The 17,226-nt window shown below is 43.1% G+C and overlaps 1 protein-coding gene across 3 annotated transcripts in view; it reads left to right on the top strand.

Annotated features, from left to right (window-relative positions):
- Positions 1–17,226, top strand: part of LOC147897229 (uncharacterized) — a 149,319-nt gene that overhangs the window by 109,551 nt on the left and 22,542 nt on the right. For all 3 annotated transcript variants that reach the window (XM_087380986.1, XM_087380984.1, XM_087380985.1), the window contains 5 exons: positions 784–963; positions 7,627–7,724; positions 7,874–8,021; positions 13,110–13,271; positions 13,429–13,557. In XM_087380986.1, coding sequence (XP_087237112.1) covers positions 784–963; positions 7,627–7,724; positions 7,874–8,021; positions 13,110–13,271; positions 13,429–13,557 — 717 coding nt within the window. The remainder of the gene's footprint in view (positions 1–783; positions 964–7,626; positions 7,725–7,873; positions 8,022–13,109; positions 13,272–13,428; positions 13,558–17,226) is intronic.

Genomic DNA, 17,226 nt, shown 5'->3' with positions numbered 1-17,226 from the left:
CTTGCAAGCTCCTTTTCTAAGGTTCGCAATGAGACCCCTGCATGTATACTCGCCACAATTGGAACTTGCTTGGCAGCTAGCTCACTCTATGACATGGAGGTAACGCTGGAAATCATTTTAAGCTAGAGAGATTGGGAAATAGACAGCTATGTAGAGTGAGTATCACATTGGTGTTCGTGCTAGTGGTTGGAGTGCCTTTTTTTGGTCTTTCTTTTACTCTTTCCCTCTGTTTGACTGGCCCACCTCTGTACTTGATTCCGACAAAACAGAGCCGAAACCCTGTTTAGGCAATAAAATGTAGTGAGATAAATTTCTGTCTGGTCAGCTGGAGGACATGATATGACTATATCGGGTTTTTCTAGGTTAAGCAGCAAGCTGCTTAACAATGTGTTGTAATAGAGAATGCTGGAATGTGCTACATCTTTTAAATCACCTTCTGGAGATGTATCACGGTTTTTTTGGTCAAGTCCACAGCTGTATACAAACCAGGATAGGTGCTCTTTTGTGTCCAAGAAGTCCATATATTCTAAATTTTGGAACATAATAAAAATTATGCTTTTGTTTCAATTTCCCTCATTTCAAGATTGATATCTGTGCTTTAATTGTGGACACTTGTCAGTCTTTATGCTACAATGTCATGGGTCATGTAGTTGCATTTCGTTTTGTCATCCTTCTATCATCTTGGAATTCTAGTGCCGTTGTTGTGTGATACGTCTGGGAAAAGTAATGATCCCATGTGTTTTTTAACGAGCATGGTTGTAACTATTGTTTTGTGGTTATTAGGCAGATGTAAGATATATACTTTCAACGGTCTTCAATGCATTGAATCTTCCTATCAATAAGGCAGCAGGCTTGGCACTGAACGGAGAACCAGAGGGGCTTTTGGTCACATCAGCATTGTGCCCCATCCATGGCCCTGTTGTTCGGACCACACTCACAGAACTTGTCCGGGAGTACCAATCAGTAAGTGCCTGCCCCATTCCTGTCACTGTTTTCTTCTCTTCTTTATGTGTTGTCAGAATGGCTATCTTTCTTGCTGCGGAATTGTTGCTAACTAGAGGGTTGATGGTTCATGTCAACTGCAGCTATTAGTGAACCTGCTGAATAATCCTACCTGAAGTATGCCTATTTATTAAATATTGGGCTTTCTTCCCAAAGCCCTGCTAAACTGAAGCCTATATGTAGGAATAGTGTGAAATATTAGAATTGTTTGGGAGAGACTAAAATGAAATCGTTGAGACTTCACAAGCAGTTGTAGCTTGAATGAAGAGATTTTGGACCACTTTTTGATTAGCCTTCTCCTTTAGTGCTAGCCTTCATCATGGCTGAGTCTGCCCTTCACTTCCGGAGTGCCGACAGAAACTCAGTACGAAGACTTTGTATAAATGGATGCTCAAGTACGTGTGGGTGTGTGGATTTGTATGTGTGAGAGCATATTTTTATACTATGGTCTACACCCACTATTGGGCGCTGATGACGTCAGTGGGAATGTCATAGTAGCTAGTCACTGCTATGCGTGATGGAGCTTATGGTTTTCAATCTTATGAGTGACTATTGTGAGATTGAAATTGCACTATGTTGTGTTTTTAGAGGACGAGTTTCGGAATGTTCCTGGATTCATCTAGGTATATGAAATATTAGAATCGTCACTTTATGCAATGCATCTGTGATCACAAGTAATATGATTGATCCCTAGAGTGTGAAGCCAATAATGATTGATTTGCATGTATGGGGCCTTTACCATTTTCTAGCGAGTTTCCTTCTTTCGACTCCCCTACCCCTGCATTTCCGCCCTTGTTTTTCCGTCTTCACGACTGTTCATGCAGAAATTTTATTCAGATGAAAGAAATTGAATCCCATAATATTTTCTATTCCCACAAGTTATTGGTAAAGGATGCCGGTGAGGGAGTGGTACACGATGTCATTTCATGTTAAGAATTGCTTGTAGGGCTTGTCATATGCCCTAGTGCTTTTTTAGCACTCTCCTTATACAAGACTTACACATGAAATGATATTGATATTGTCATGCTTAACACGTTTCCTCAAGATCAACACTTGGAGTGGGCCATGGGAGATGGTAAACAGCCCAAACCTATCAGATGCTTGGGTGCCTTTCTGGAACAGGCATCCCCCTCTAGATGATTGGATTTTTGTGGGATAGGGGAGGTACCCTCATCTTTTCGGTTCAATCAAGTGGCAAATTGGAAAGATCTCAGGATGGTGAAGTAATTCAAGATGCATACCTCGAGCCCATAAAGTAGTGGGCCATGTTGAGCAGTGTGGGTTTGATTCTGGCTGGTATGTCCACCCTCATCTTGGAATGTTCTTGGTAATAGGAGATTATGGTTATTTGGGGATGTCCCTATAAAGTGCTACGAAACTTTAGTTGTTGGGCTACATGCTGGAGACCTTCTAGAGCACCTCATTGCGAGAGATTAGAGGTGTTTTCAGAGGAGGTTTTGGAGATCCCTCAGGAATAGAAATATCACTCGTTTCTTTTGGCTTTGTATTCTGAAGGGGTTCTAGTAAATAAAGGGAGGGGGGCTTTTGGAGCAAATGCTCCTTGCCCACAGTGTTCGCAGTCTATCAAGTTTCTCTGGCATTGCCTTCAGGAGTGCAGATCTGCCAGGAATATACGAGCAGGAATTGCAGGTTTTATGAGGAGGTTCATCTCTCCCTTTTTCTTTATTACCTCAGGCTCAGTAGCTTGGCTTTCCTTGATTGGACCATGGGTATTTTATGAAATGTAGGTTGCGTCTTGGATTATTCAGCACCATTTTGTTCAGTTCTGTCACTCTTTATAGACTTGCACATGCAAGAATGGACACAAGTTGGGAGACCATTGCTAGTATTTCTGTGTGACACATTTGGAGGGCCAGATGTATGAAGGCACTTCACAGTACTCAAGTTCATCCAGCTCTGCCTTTGGCTAGTATCTAGATTGACATTGTAAATACCTTGACACCATCTGGTCTAGGATGAAGACTTTCAGATCAGCATCAACTAGGAGGAGGATTTTTCTTTGGGAATGGAGAGAGCCCTTTCTCTCAGAATCCTCATCTGACTTGGTGAGGCATTTTCAGCCACAGCCTTGGGCTTTTCCATGATGCATATATTTCGTGAGTTTTATTAATGATCTGCGTGATGTATCAACACCTTGAGTCTCACAATCTTGGGGAGTTCTTTCATACTTCATAGAATTTTTTCACATTGAAAAAAAGAGAGGCTGAATGAACAATATCAGTTCATGTAGGCCATCTTCTGGTGGTTCTAGTGATGCCCTATAGGCCATGGTATGTGCCTTGTAGGCATAAGTGTAGGCACTTATAGTGTTAGTGCCTTTTAGGCCACATAGGACACTTAGTCCTATGTGACACCTGTTGCTCTGGCTGGGAACAATCAAGATTTATTTGGAGTTCTTCGTGAAGATGATAAGTTGGATGGCACCAACTATCCGATGTGGTCTTATCTCATGAAACATATTCTTGTTGCAAAGCATTTGTGGAATATTGTTTATGGGGCTGATCTGAGGCCAGCCAATGCTACAGTGGTTGTTTCTACTGCTGGTCCTTCTGCAGGGGGTACTCCTCCTGATGCCTCTTCCTCTAGCACTCCTGCCGCTGCTCTTCCAACTCAAGAACAGTTAAGATGGGATGCAAGAGATGCAAATGCACATTCATGCATTGCTTTATCATGCAAGAGAATCATTATTCCACACATCCGGTCTTGCAGGACAGCAAAGGATGCTTGGGATAAATTGGCTTCTCTATCAGATTCGCAATGAAGCTTGTGTTGCATATTTGAGAAGGCAATTACAGGAAGTGAATATGAATGAAGGTGAGTCAATGGATGCATATTTGACAAAGGTCAAGGACCTCATGGAACAGCTTGCCAACATTGATGAGGTGGTGCCAAATTCACAGCTTGTCAGTACCACATTGAATGGACTGCCAGATACATATCAAGGGTTTGCTACAACCCTTCGATTAGTGGCCATGGGTAATCCAAACCACTATTCTTTTGACCAGCTAGTTACTTTGCTTTTGCAGGAAGAGCAAAGTAGAGCTAACAGACAAGCCATTATTCCTGATCATGCATTTGCTTCACAGCAGACAGGAAGAGGCAAGGCTTCCAAGCCTATGGGTAGGCCAAAATCTGCGCATAGCAGCTGCAATTCCTCTACGCATAGCAGCTGCAATCCCTCCCATGCATCTAAAAATACAATAGATAAGGGAAAGAAGAAAAGATGCAACTATTGTCGCAAGCCTGGACATGACATTTCAGAATGCAGGAAGTGCATTGCTTCGGAGAAAAAGAAAGCAAGATTGACAACTAGTTAATGCCTCACATGCTATTGAATCCCATGAGCCAGCAGATGCTTCACATGCACATGCTCTTCAGGATGATTGGGCATGGGCTGTCCATTGCTCATTTGATCCCTCCAAAGCTGATGCACTCTTTACTGCTAATGATGCTCAGCCCTGGTACTTTGATAGTGGTGCTTGCAAGCATGTCACATCCTGTAGACAGTTGTTTCATTCTCTAGCTGATGCACCTCGAGGGGGGACTGTTACATGTGCTAATAATGCTTCATATGCTATAAAAGGAGTTGGAGATGTGCAGCTCACATCCATTTCCAGCCATCCTGTCACTCTGACAAATGTTCTTTTTGTGCCTGGCATTGAAGTCAACTTGATTTCAATTTCAGCAATTGCTACTTCAGGTTTCAGAGTAATTTTTGATGGTTACAGATGCCTAGTATATGATCTTCGTGATGACAATGCCATAGTTCTCACTGGCACTCTGCAAAAAGGGCTTTATCACCCTGATCATCATCCAGCTGCACTTTCTATTGAAGCATTGGCTATTTCAGATTCACAACTTGCTGAAACTCATCTTTGGCATGAGAGAATGGGCCATCTCAATTATAGAGCTCTTGCAAAGCTACATTCACAGCAGATGGCAAATGATGTAACTCAGACTCACACAGTTTCCAAACATGTGTGTGAGGGTTGTCTTTTGGGTAAGATGCATCGATTTCCTGTTCAAAAGAATTGTCCCAAACTCTCACAAAGGAAATTGTAGCTAGTACACAGTGATGTCTGTGGCGCAATGAGGACAAATGCCATTGGAGGATACAAGTATTTCATGACTCTCATTGATGATTTCACAAGGTATTGCTGGGTATATCCTTTAAAGGCAAAATCTGAAGTTTTCTTATGCTTTCAGAGATGGCTGAATATGGTTGAGAATGAATTAGGAAACAAGCTTGTCACCCTCAACACAGATAGGGGGGGTGAGCATATGTTAAAGGAGTTTGATGCATTTCTATCCTCACGGGGCATTATTCACTCATGCACTACTCCTTACACTCCTCAGCAGAATCCTGTTTCTGAAAGGAAAAACAGGTCCACAATGGAGATGGCCAGATGCATGCTTAAGGCCAAGTCTTTGCCCAATAAATTTTGGCTTGATGCAGTAATGTGTGCCAACTATGTGCTGAATAGATCACCTACACGGGCATTGAAGACTATTACACCTTATGAAGCATGGAAACCATCTCAGCTGAGACATAAGCTTGATGACAAGGCAATCAAATGGATATTCATTGGTTACAGCCAGGAGAGGTGAGGGTATAGGTTATATCAACCAAATACTGGAAAGATTATTGTTAGTAGAGATGTGATCTTTGCTGAACATTTGCTGGACTGCAAAGCAAAGCCAGATGTTGACATGTTTGATGCCTTTAAATCCTGGTTACCTCGGCCATCATCAGAAGAGGATTTTGACCAGCAACATGAGCCTCCTGCAGGCCCTCCACTAAGCAATAATCAGCCACAACGTCATGCTGATTTGCAGGTTTCTCTTCCGGCACAGAGACATTTGCTCCCACATCCAGGATTACTACCATTAGATGTGTCATTGCCATTGCAGCCCATCATCATTGGCAAGTGCACCAACTTGACATCAAGACCGCTTTTCTTCATGGGGATCTGCAGGAAGAAATCTATGTCACGGCTTTGAGGTTGTCAATTCTGAAAATAAGGTATGCCGGCTTAGAAAAGCCCTTTATGGTTTGAAGCAGGCACCCAGGGCATGGTATGCCAAAATTCATGCACACTTACTATCCCTTGGTTTTTAGAATAGTCCCACAAAACCCACTCTTTATGTCCGTGGGAGTGGATCTGATTTTTTAGTGCTGATTTTATATGTGGATGATATGCTTATCACGGGCCCAGATACTCAGCAAATTGCAGCTTTCAAGGCTGATTTGCAGCAGATTTTTGACATGTCAGACATGGGACGGCTCCATTATTATTTGGGCATTCAGTTTGCTCATGTTGAGGGGGGTATCATGATGTCTCAGTCCAAGTATATTGGACAGCTCCTTGATCGTTTTCAGTTTGAGGATTGCAAGCCAATCTCTACTCCAGTGGACCCTGGCTTCAAATTCTCAGCTCATGATGGGAGCCCACCATGTGATATCACTCTTTATCAGCAGGCTGTTGGATGCCTTATTTATTTATGTCACACCAGACCTGACTTGCAGTATGCAGTATCTCAGCTCAGCAGATTCATGCACATGCCCAGCTCACAGCATTGGCAAGCAGTGAAGAGAGTCTTCAGACATATCAGAGGCACTATGGATTTAGCCCTCTTCTATGGTGATCAGGGTTCACTTACCATGCATGCTTACACGGATAGTGACTGGGCAGGATGTTCCGACACCAGAGTGTCACATACTGGCAATTGTTTTTTGCTTGGCAATTCATGTATTTCTTGGCTCAGCAAGAAGCAACCGACAGTTGCCACGTCTAGGTGTGAGGTTGAGTACAGGGCATCTTTCACCGCGACAGTAGAGTGTGTTTGGTTTCGACAGTTACTTACAGATCTTGGTATTTGCCAAACATCCTCCACTATTGTCTACACTGACAGCCAGAGTGCTTTGGCCATTGCGTGTAACCTAGTGTTTCATGCGCGTACCAAGCATATTGAAGTTCACTATCATTATGTTCGGGAGCAGTTGTCAGCAGGAGACATAGAGTTGTCCTATCTTCCCACAGAGGACATCATCGGAGATATGTTTACAAAGGCACTTCCTCGTCCCAAGTTCGAAGTCTTCCGACAGGCTTTACACTTCGTTCTCTTTGTTACATGATTTGACATTCCTTGTACATTCATAGGTGGCTATATCCTTTTGGATGAACATGTGCCACCATGACTAGAAACTACCAGGTATTCTGAGACGTTTCCAGAGTACTTCAGCCCATCCCATGGAGGGGGGTTCGTAGGCCATCTTCTGGTGGTTCTAGTGATGCCCTATAGGCCATGGCATGTGCCTTGTAGGCATAAGTGTAGGCACTTATAGTGTTAGTGCCTTTTAGGCCACATAGGACACTTAGTCCTATGTGACATGTAGGACACTTAGTCCTAGGTCTAGGTACAAGTACTTTGTACTTGTGTGTTATCATCTATCTAAAGTTTGACGTGACTATTGATCTATTGACTCGTTATGTACCTGCACTCTCTCTTTCTTCGTTCCGTACCTTCAGTTCCAAATGGTTTTATATTATGGTTGTGTCAAAACAGTAATAGTAGTGACTTGAAACTGGAAATGATTTGCAGTGGACAAAGGAGAGATTAAAGCAGGCTGAAGAAGCAACTATTGCAGTTATCTATGCTTCAGCCTATGGGAACACAGCTGCTCTTGCACAGGCAATCAGGTAAGGGATATCTCTGTGAATTGGAAGGTAGCAAAGTTTCAGTTCTATACGTTATTGTTGCTAGTCTGTTTAGTTTTGTCATTGATGTTTCCGATGAGGTTTGTCTTTGAAAGTCATAGTTGAATCACAATGCTTTCTGTTGTATGAAGTCGAGGAATATCAAAAGCTGGTTTGGGATTAGAAAGCCTGAATGCAGAGCAAAGTTCAAGTGCAGAGATCTCTTCCTTGATTCAACGCTGTTGCGGATTTGTTGTGGGAAGTCCAACACTTGGAGGGCACATGCCTACGCCTGTTCAGGTAACAATAATGAATGGGAAAAGGGCACATCAAAACTTATGATTTCTTTTTGTAGGCTTTTGTTATGACAATGCACATGCGATTCCCTGGATTTGAAAACGTTGATTAGGTAGCAATTTTTTCCATCATCAATAAAATGTTGAGACATTTTATGCAGTGGCTGCTATGATTTTTAAGTACATGGTATACAACGCTTTTATGTTCAGGACCTGAATTACACAAACTAAAGTGCTTTCAAACTGTCCCCTCCTAGTAAGAGATGTGTGGCAATATCCATGGTAAAATGAAAGGATATGAAATGAATTATTGTAGTAGAGACCCAGCAGGATTTATTTGACAACCCATATCGAGCTAAGCATATTACTAGCTGTATAGATAGTTATATTTAGAATTCACAGAGAACAAGCTTGCAGCCGGGGGAGCTACCTCGTCTCCCTCCCCGTAGAGGACGAACAACAATTATAGAAAGCTATTATCTTCCTTCAACATGGAGTAGTGGTCGGCGGACGATATGTTTGAGATTGGATCCATGCGAGTTCAGCCCTTGAAGTTGACCATCTATGGGAAGGGGATTTTTCTAGTCGAGCCTAGCTCCTTGGATACCACTCAGGCCCTAGTGGAGTAGATCCCAGTTTGCCTTGGGCCTCATTTGGTTTTCCTCCATCCCTACGTGTCATGGTTTCACGGTGGATTATATGGAGACGACACGTCATGTTGGAGGTATCCCATTATGGAGATGACACATTATGTACGAAGGTGCTCCATTATGCTACACTTCCTAGGCCTCCGTACTATAGATCTATTTTGTCTTGTTTCGGCATTGTACACAGACAGCGACCACAGTACCCTTGGAACTCTCTAACAACAAATCTGATGGTTGATTGTAGACGACCCATATACTCTAGCAGAGTTGGTACTTCTAGAGACCTTAGTGGGAGGTTTCTTCAGACGGTGGGTCAAGGTTTTAGGTCTACCCAGGCAAAGTCTACTTGTAGGTAAGCAGGCCACTTGGTCAGTGCTTGCCCATGCTTCACGAGCTGTTCCCTCTAGGTCCCTACGGAGCATCAGCAAGAGGGCTAGGGGGCAGGCCCAGTTCCCACCTAGTTGAGAGCCACAACCGAACCCCTTGGGTTGCCCCTTCGAAGGGGGTTTGGATTAAATTGGAGGGGAAGAAAGTCATCAAGCACGTAGTAAGAAATTAGAGGAGATGAGTCCTCAAACAGCAGCAAGCGAGGATGGGACCTCAACCAGAGGTGTATCTTTAAATAGGGAAAACGGAGATGCCTCATCTAGAGTAGCAGGTTTCTCCAGAGAGAGAAACGTTCTTTGATCTATCACTAGGGGTGGTGCCTAAGCACATAGGGCATGTCTCCCTAACACAGGTTCAACATCAATGCCAAAGATCCTTCCCTCCTGGTCACCCATCTTTGCCATTATCTCCCTCTGCTTCCTTCTTCATGCTCCCCCCTCAGCCCTTTTTCCAAGCCTTCCACCTCCCCTCACTATCCTCTTGCCCCTCGCCTTTCTTCTGTGCCAATTCTCTGCCAATGGACTGGTGTGAATCTCCACCCTCTCACCCCTCTCTTTCACCCCCAGCTCCTCCTTTGCTATTGTGATCGCTCTTGTCGTCCGTCCTTCTATGCTCACCACCTCGCACCTCTTGAGCCCACCCCATAGGCTCATGTCTCCCAACCTTTCCCCTATTGTACTCCCTTTGAGAGACTTGACCAAGCTTCTTCGAGTTCCTCCTTAGGTCTTGGCCTAGTGTCTTCGTTTAACTGTACCACGGTGTTTCAGCTCCTAGGGCGCAAGGAGGAGCGAGAAGCTTAGCCAAGTGTCTCTGAACCAAGGTGTAGATTGCTGGAAAAGTTGATGAACTATGGAGTTAGTTCATGAAATTACCCTTGGGGTAATTTTGGGTTAAGATTAAATGAAGGCGGTAGGTAGACCTTAGGTCCTAGCCATGCTGTTATATAACGGACAATTAAAGATTTTCAAAGGGCCACATGACGTGGCAAGACCCCACATACATCGATTATGGATGAAGGGGATGGTTGCCACATGGCACCAATCCATTATTGATGAAGGGGATGGTTGTCACATGGCATCAATCCATTGTTCTATCTCATGTTGCCTTGCCTTATGTCACACAAGCATGCACTCACCACTAGGGCAGCCAATTAGAGGCAAGTATTGCATCTCACACATGTGTTTGATGCATTTTGATTAGTTACACTGTGTCAGTGTGCCACTTGTCTTTGTGTAAAGCCACCAAGAAGCTGCACCCATCCCTGGACATTACGATCAGATTCCACAGCAACAGGTGGACGATCTCACAACTCGACTCCAAGCTCTCGAAGGGCATGACAAACAGGCCATGAGGTAATGCAGACTTACAAGGCTTCCCCTCCTAACCCTCAACTAGTCTCTACAGTCAAGGATCTTGTACAAGACATAAAAAAAGAAGTGATTGTAGAGGTATACACAAAGGCGAGGCATTGCAGGTTATTTGACCTTTTGATTTGTAGATCTTACTGCCACGAATGCTTATCTTCTATTACTCCCATATCCATGGATTCGGAAGCGTGGACTTCTTATTTGGCATCTTGACAAACCTCTAACTTGATGGAAGACCTCTCTTTGCCACATTTTTCATAATAAACTTCCTCTCTGACAATGACTTTTCTTATGGCGTAGTTTGCTAGGCGCATTACTGGTGGGCTCTTTCTTCACTACCAAGTGAATAGTACCATCGGCTTGCCCTTCTTGTTCCCATCCCTGGGAGACTGTTCTGCACCTGCTTTGGACCTACCCAATTGGTAGAGGTTTTCTTCCTAGATTGGGGTTTTATCTTCGTACTCGGGCTAGTACATCATCTAGAGAGCACGACTCTACTAAATGTCGTGAATCAAGAAATGTTAGAAAAAGAGAGAGAGCTAGAGAGCTGAACGTTGTGCTTGCAATAGATGAAGTGAGTAGTACAAGAAGTGGGATAGGTTTTGTCTAAGTGACAAAACCTTATCCTTCACTAACCGTAGTTAGTGAACTAACTGTGGTTAGGGAAAAAAACCCCTAAAAATGAGGAAAAAAGTGCCCCTAACCTACTTATTACATTACATTGGTCACTGCTAGAATATAATAATAATTCTAACACCCCCTTGCAATGCCAATGTCATGTACAAGGAAATGATCAATCACCAAAAGGAGATAAGTTCAGGGCACTGCGAAATGCCTCAAACTTGTCACGTGGAAGTGCTTTGGTGAAGATGTCTGCAACATTGTCATGTGTTGACACATAGATCACATTGATCTCTCCTGCATGCAACTTCTCTCTGACATAGTGATAGTGAACCTCAATGTGCTTCGTGCGAGCATGAAACACATGATTCTTTGCCACTGCTATAGCACTCTGACTATCAGTGAGAATCGGAGAAGGACCTCCAATGAAAGATGAAGATCAGCAAGTAAACGACGCAGCCAAACACATTCAACTGCCGCTGTGAAAGCTGCCCTGTACTCAGCTTCACATGAGGAGGTAGCCTTTGTAGGCTGTTTCTTGCTCAGCCAAGAAATGCAAGCATGTCCTAGAAAGAAACAATTCCCACTGGTGGACTGCCTAGTATCATAGTCTCCAACCCAATCTGAGTAACTGTAAGCATGCATCTGCAAGTCACCCCCCCTGGGAAACATCAAGCCAAAAGACTTTGTACCTTGCAAGTAACGGAAGATGCGTTTTACAGCCTACCAATGCATAATCTTTGGGCTGTGCATATACCTGCTCACCTGAGAAACTGAAAACTGAATATCAGGTCGTGTATTGCAAAGATAAATGAGGCATCCAACAGCCTGACTATAGAGTGTGACATCAATTGATTCACCCACATCATGCATTGTAAGCTTCAGCCCCGGCTCCATGGGAGTGGACATAGGCTTGCAATCATGCATGTTGAATCTGTCCAAGAGTTTTTGAACATACTTGGACTGAGACATAACAATGCCACGTTTCTCTTGAATAAACTGGATCCCCAAAAAGAAATGTAACAAACCCAAGTCTTACATATCAAATGTAGCTTTTAATTGGGCTTTGAAATCTGCAATTACTTCCTCATTTGATCCAGTGAGCAGCATGTCATCTACATAAAGAATGATGCAAAACGGTTTGCCATTTGGAAAGCAATATATATGAGCACTGAATTATAAGATGCTTCTCAAATACTCGTTTTTATTAAATAGATACAAAAGAGATTCCACATGGAGCTCTCAACAACCACTACTAACCTTGAGCATAAAGTGTGTGCTAGAGTCCTCTGGTGTTTCCTAGTCTGTTTGGGACTAAGCTTAGAATGCACGCGTGGCCCCATAGGTTTGGAGTTCAGGAATGCCAAAATTTTCTTCTACATATGATGGGAGATGTCATCACTATAAAATCAGTGCAGGAGAGCTGTTCTGAGGTTTTTTTTCCTAGTGAATGGTACTGCAATCATTAAAGCCATTTGGCTGCTCAAATATGGATTCCACAGGAGGAAAAAGGAAGAAACAGGGAAACAACCCATCGATACAGAAACTAGAGAAGGACAAACTATCTTGAAACAAAGGAAGGATGTTTCAGTCGATGGAAATGATATAGCAAGAGGAAAGAATTGAAGTATCTGTGGAAATGAAAGTAAATTAGGAAGAAGGAAAGGGTATAAAAGAAGGCAGGACTGAATATTTTAGCATTACAATGCTCTTGTATGGAGAAGCTGACAAATTGAAGTAATGTAGCAATGGACTGAACTAATATGTAATGAATTTTTGGATTTCCCTGAGACTTATAATACTGATTTCTTTTGGGGCTGAAATCATCTGCTAGCTTGTGTTTGGAATAAATATATGCGATGCTGTGCTTTGTTTTTGTCTATGCCATTTCTTGTTGTCCTTCAAAAAAAGAAGAAGAACAGAAGCGGTACTCATGTCATTGTCAGTTTCTTTTCTGAATGGAAGGATTATTAGACTTCTCTTCTAAATGGAAATAGTTAACGTCGCTCTTTTCTAAATTGTTGATCATTTTTAGTGAGCAGACATGTTCTTATCGATTCTGTTTTTCAGGATGCATTAGGAGTCATTTTGAAGGACAACAATGCAAGGGCCAAACCATGTGGTGTCTTTGGCTCATTTGGATGGAGCGGAGAAGCAGTAGATGAAATAGAACAGCGTCTTAAGGATGCTGGATTCTCATTTGCGTTTCCCACCATCCGCTGCAAGTTTAAGGCAAGTGTTCACAAATTATGGAAGTGGAACTACAGTAGTAGATTTCAAATTGGTTGCTTTTCAGAGGTTCACTAGTTACTGAAAATCTGATCTTTGAGAGCTCGAATGATGTTAAAGATGGCCTCATTCAGTTTACTATGTGACCTTGTAACAATAGCCCACAGAATCGATGTTGCAAATATGCGAAGAAAGTGGCACAGACTTAGCTCAAACAGTTAAAAGTTCAAAGCTAAGAGAGCGAAGTAAGGACTCTCCGCAGTTTGTGACGGCTACAGAAGTTGAACAGGTTTGAGAGTTTATAATTTGGATTTCTAGTGGTTTGATTTTAAACTTTCAATGGCTTCTTGCTTCCAATGCTGATTCCGAAGTCCCGATGAATGTATGTTTTTTAAATTTTACTTTGGTGTGTGCTTATAGCCAACTAGAGAGAAAGAAAGAAAGAAAGCTTATTAAAGTCTTCAAAAGACTGAAGGGTCAATGACACTAAAAAAATCAGATACAATGAGGTGAATGTCAAAGGTGTCAGAATGAAAGCCAGCGTAAAAATGGCCTTCTGAACTGAAAACAGAAAATGGATGGCCTTATGTATGATGTATGCGCAAGCTGGCGGGTGTGAACCCGTCCACTGCAAGCTCATGAGGCACCAAAGTACACCCCACTGTCTTGGCAAGCTAAGGGGATATGGCATCTTCTTAACTCCCCATATCGAATAGGACAATGAACTAATGTCCATTAGCTACCCTATATGCTCGAATGAGCGCCTTCTTTTGGTCTAAGAGGTCGCCCTCCTTCTTACCTTGAAAGATCACCGTGGGGACAGTGTTCAGACGGCATTTGTAGCTGAGAATGGTGGTGGGAAGGGAAGAGCCAGTACATTGGCGACGTAAGAAGTAGGTGCTTTTGCGGCTTTTTTCACGAAGCCAGTGGTGGCCATGAATGAAACGATTTTCGTGGTGGTACCACTTTTGTTCGTCGGGCTATAGATAGCCTTCCGTAATGCATGCTTTAGCCTTCTCATCTGGAGTCATCTTTGGCTCGGACTCCTTTTGACCAGAAGCCTGGCCGTCTTAATTTTGGTACTGGTTGTCTTTCTGGTCCTTACCCGCTGTGTTGTTTGACTGTTGCGGGGCTTTGGAATCCTTTTGGAACCTGCTTGGGCTTTCCCCCGTTCAACATCATTTCTTGATTCTAGGTGAGAGTCAGCGCCCGCTCGTAATATGATAGGTCGAAGTTTCGGATGGTAAAACGGATGTTAGTGTCCAATCCTCGAATGAATTCTTCATCTTGTCGCTCTTAGGAATGCCCAACTGTTGCTCTAGAGTGATGACCTTGTTAATGTACGTTGACACAGGAAAACCATTTTGGGAGAGATGCGAAAACTCATCCTCCAAGTTAAGCGTATACTCCAGGTTGCAATTGTCTTGGCTGCATTGCCCACTTAGCGCCATGATCCTTGGGATTTAGTGGTTCTGTCAGCATGTACCAAGGCCTGATTAGTGGCAGGACATCGTCACTATTGTGGAAGGTTTACCCGAGCCCGTCGTGATACGCGGTGATCGGAGCATACCAGGGATTTCGTTAATCTCTCATATTGAAGCAGGTCGTGCCGTCCGTAAGGGCGCCATGTGTGCACTTGTTTATGTTCAGTGCCAGATCACTGCAGTTCAAGCCGCTCCTCTGATGGAGCAAGTCATGGTGGATCTACTCCCAGGGTTCCAAGACATCTTGCTTCGGGATGATCTGCCACCCTAGCTATCTCCCAACAACAGACAAGAAGACCATCGCATCGATTTTATTTCGGACTCCACACCTCCAAGTAAGTTTCCTTACCAACTTTCCAAGTCTATGGAGGGGGAGTTAGAGCAGCAATTTTTTCAGTTATTGTGTGCAGGGTTTATTAGACGGTCATCTTCGCCATTCATTGCACCCATTCTATTTGTGGCAAAGAAGGATAAATCCGCACAATTATGTGTAGACTACAGAGCACTCAACAAGCTTACAGTAAGTAACAAGTTTCCTATGCGCTGCATTGAGTACATCTTGGAAAGACTTAATGGTGCAATTTTTTTTTTCAAAAATTGACCTTAAGAGTGGCTACCACCAAGTCTGGATTTTTGAAGTTGACATCCCAAAGACGGCTTTCCAGACAGAGCAAGCTCAGTTGGAGTTTGTCGTCCTGCCATTTGGTCTAAAGAATGCACCACCGATGTTCAACAAGATGATGTCTCAAGTATTTGTAGATTATATTAGGAAGTGCATGTTCATCTTTCTCGATGATATTCTTATCTTTTCCGCTACAGCAGAGCAGCATATTAAGGATGTGTGTTGTGCCCTACAGTTATTGCGCGAGAACCAGCCATACCTCAATGCAAAGAAAAGTGGGTTTGGGTGGTTGGAAATTCAGTATCTGGGATACATTATTAGTGCTCGGATTTGATTAGATCCAGAGAAGATTCAAGCTATCACCAGTTGGGACAGCTCAAGAGATCCGATCTTTTGTGGGTTTGTGTTCAGCCTACAGCTCGCATATGGATGGATTCTCGACATACACAACCTCTCTTACAGATTTATTTAAGGGATAAAGACATGCAGACATAAAATTCAAGTTACAGGCAAAGCGTTGCAGGCCTTCCATGACTTGCAACGGTTGGCCACAACAGCACCTGTTATGAAGATCGCCTCTTGGGACAATCCATTGCTAGTAATCACAGACGCTAGCAATGTCGCCATCGAGGCAATTTTACAGCAAGAGGATAGGCCCTTGACATATTACAGCAGAAAGCTCAACGATGACAAAAAGAACTATTCAGTGTACGATGAGAGCTACTCAGTGTCATCCAGGCATTAAAACATTAGAAGCCTTTTCTCTACGGACGGACTTTCACGGTCAAGACAGATCACCAAGTCCTTAAGTGACTTCAGACAATGCCTAGTTCACAATGGAGTGATCGGAAGCAACAGTGGAGCTAGATATTCCAGCAGTTTGGGGAAATGATCGAGTACATCCCTAGCAAAAACAACCCCATTGCCGACGCTCTCAGTTGAAAAGGCTCAATCGAGACCATTGAGAAGGCCACTGAGCTTGAAATCGAGGTAAAGGATCTTTGATAGTATGAAGGCATAGTACGTGGATTCAGCAGAGTTTGTCACACAGTTCTAGTTAGCCACGACTCTTGCCCCAGGCCATTATTCAGTATAGGAAGGTTGGCTTTTCTATAAGAAAAGATTATGTGTACGCAAAGACAAACGGTAGTTACTTCTTCATGATGCCCATGCCGCCCTCATCAGTGGTCATCAGGGTATCAATGGTACTTTGGAAAAGTTAGAGTGCTATTTCTATTGGCCCAGAATGTGAAAGGAAGTATACGGCTATGTTCAAAATTGTCATATATGCAAAAAGGTCACGACTTCCCACAAGAAAGCGGCTAACTTACTTATGCCATTGCCAATATCCGATGGTCCTTTCGAGGGCATAGGTATGGACTTCGTGGGATCACTTCTAGCATCCGCAGGTACGCGTAACACTCAATGTCTTACTATTGTTTGTCGCTTTAGTAAATATTATATGCTTATTCCCTGCAATTAGACGGCCAGCGCTGAAGATGTAGCTCATTTGTTCATAAAGCATTGGTATCCCATTGGAGGGTTGCCAAGGACCATCACATCCGACAAGGACTCCAAATTCACGTCTAATTTTTTGCGAGCCTTGTCTAATAATTTTGGTACTAAGTTGCAGATGTCCAATGCTTTCCATTAGCAATCGAATGGAGAGACATAAAAGTATAATGGTATGGCGTTTGATATTTTTAAATCATATTGTCATGATGCTCAGGGAGGGTCAATGGGTATATTTACAAATTATCAAGTAGAGATTGAAGCAGGTAGGTAAGCGATGCCCTAAGCTATCTTTCAGGAGCTTCGGACCATTCCTTATTATTCAAAAGATCAATGATGT

This window comes from Dipteris shenzhenensis, chromosome 10 (assembly GCF_047967505.1).
Source record: "Dipteris shenzhenensis isolate YYH24624 ecotype China chromosome 10, Dip_SZ_1.0, whole genome shotgun sequence".
Lineage (NCBI taxonomy): Eukaryota > Viridiplantae > Streptophyta > Polypodiopsida > Gleicheniales > Dipteridaceae > Dipteris > Dipteris shenzhenensis.
Note: the sequence above shows the minus strand (reverse complement) of the source record. Positions and strands in the feature narration are given on the sequence as shown.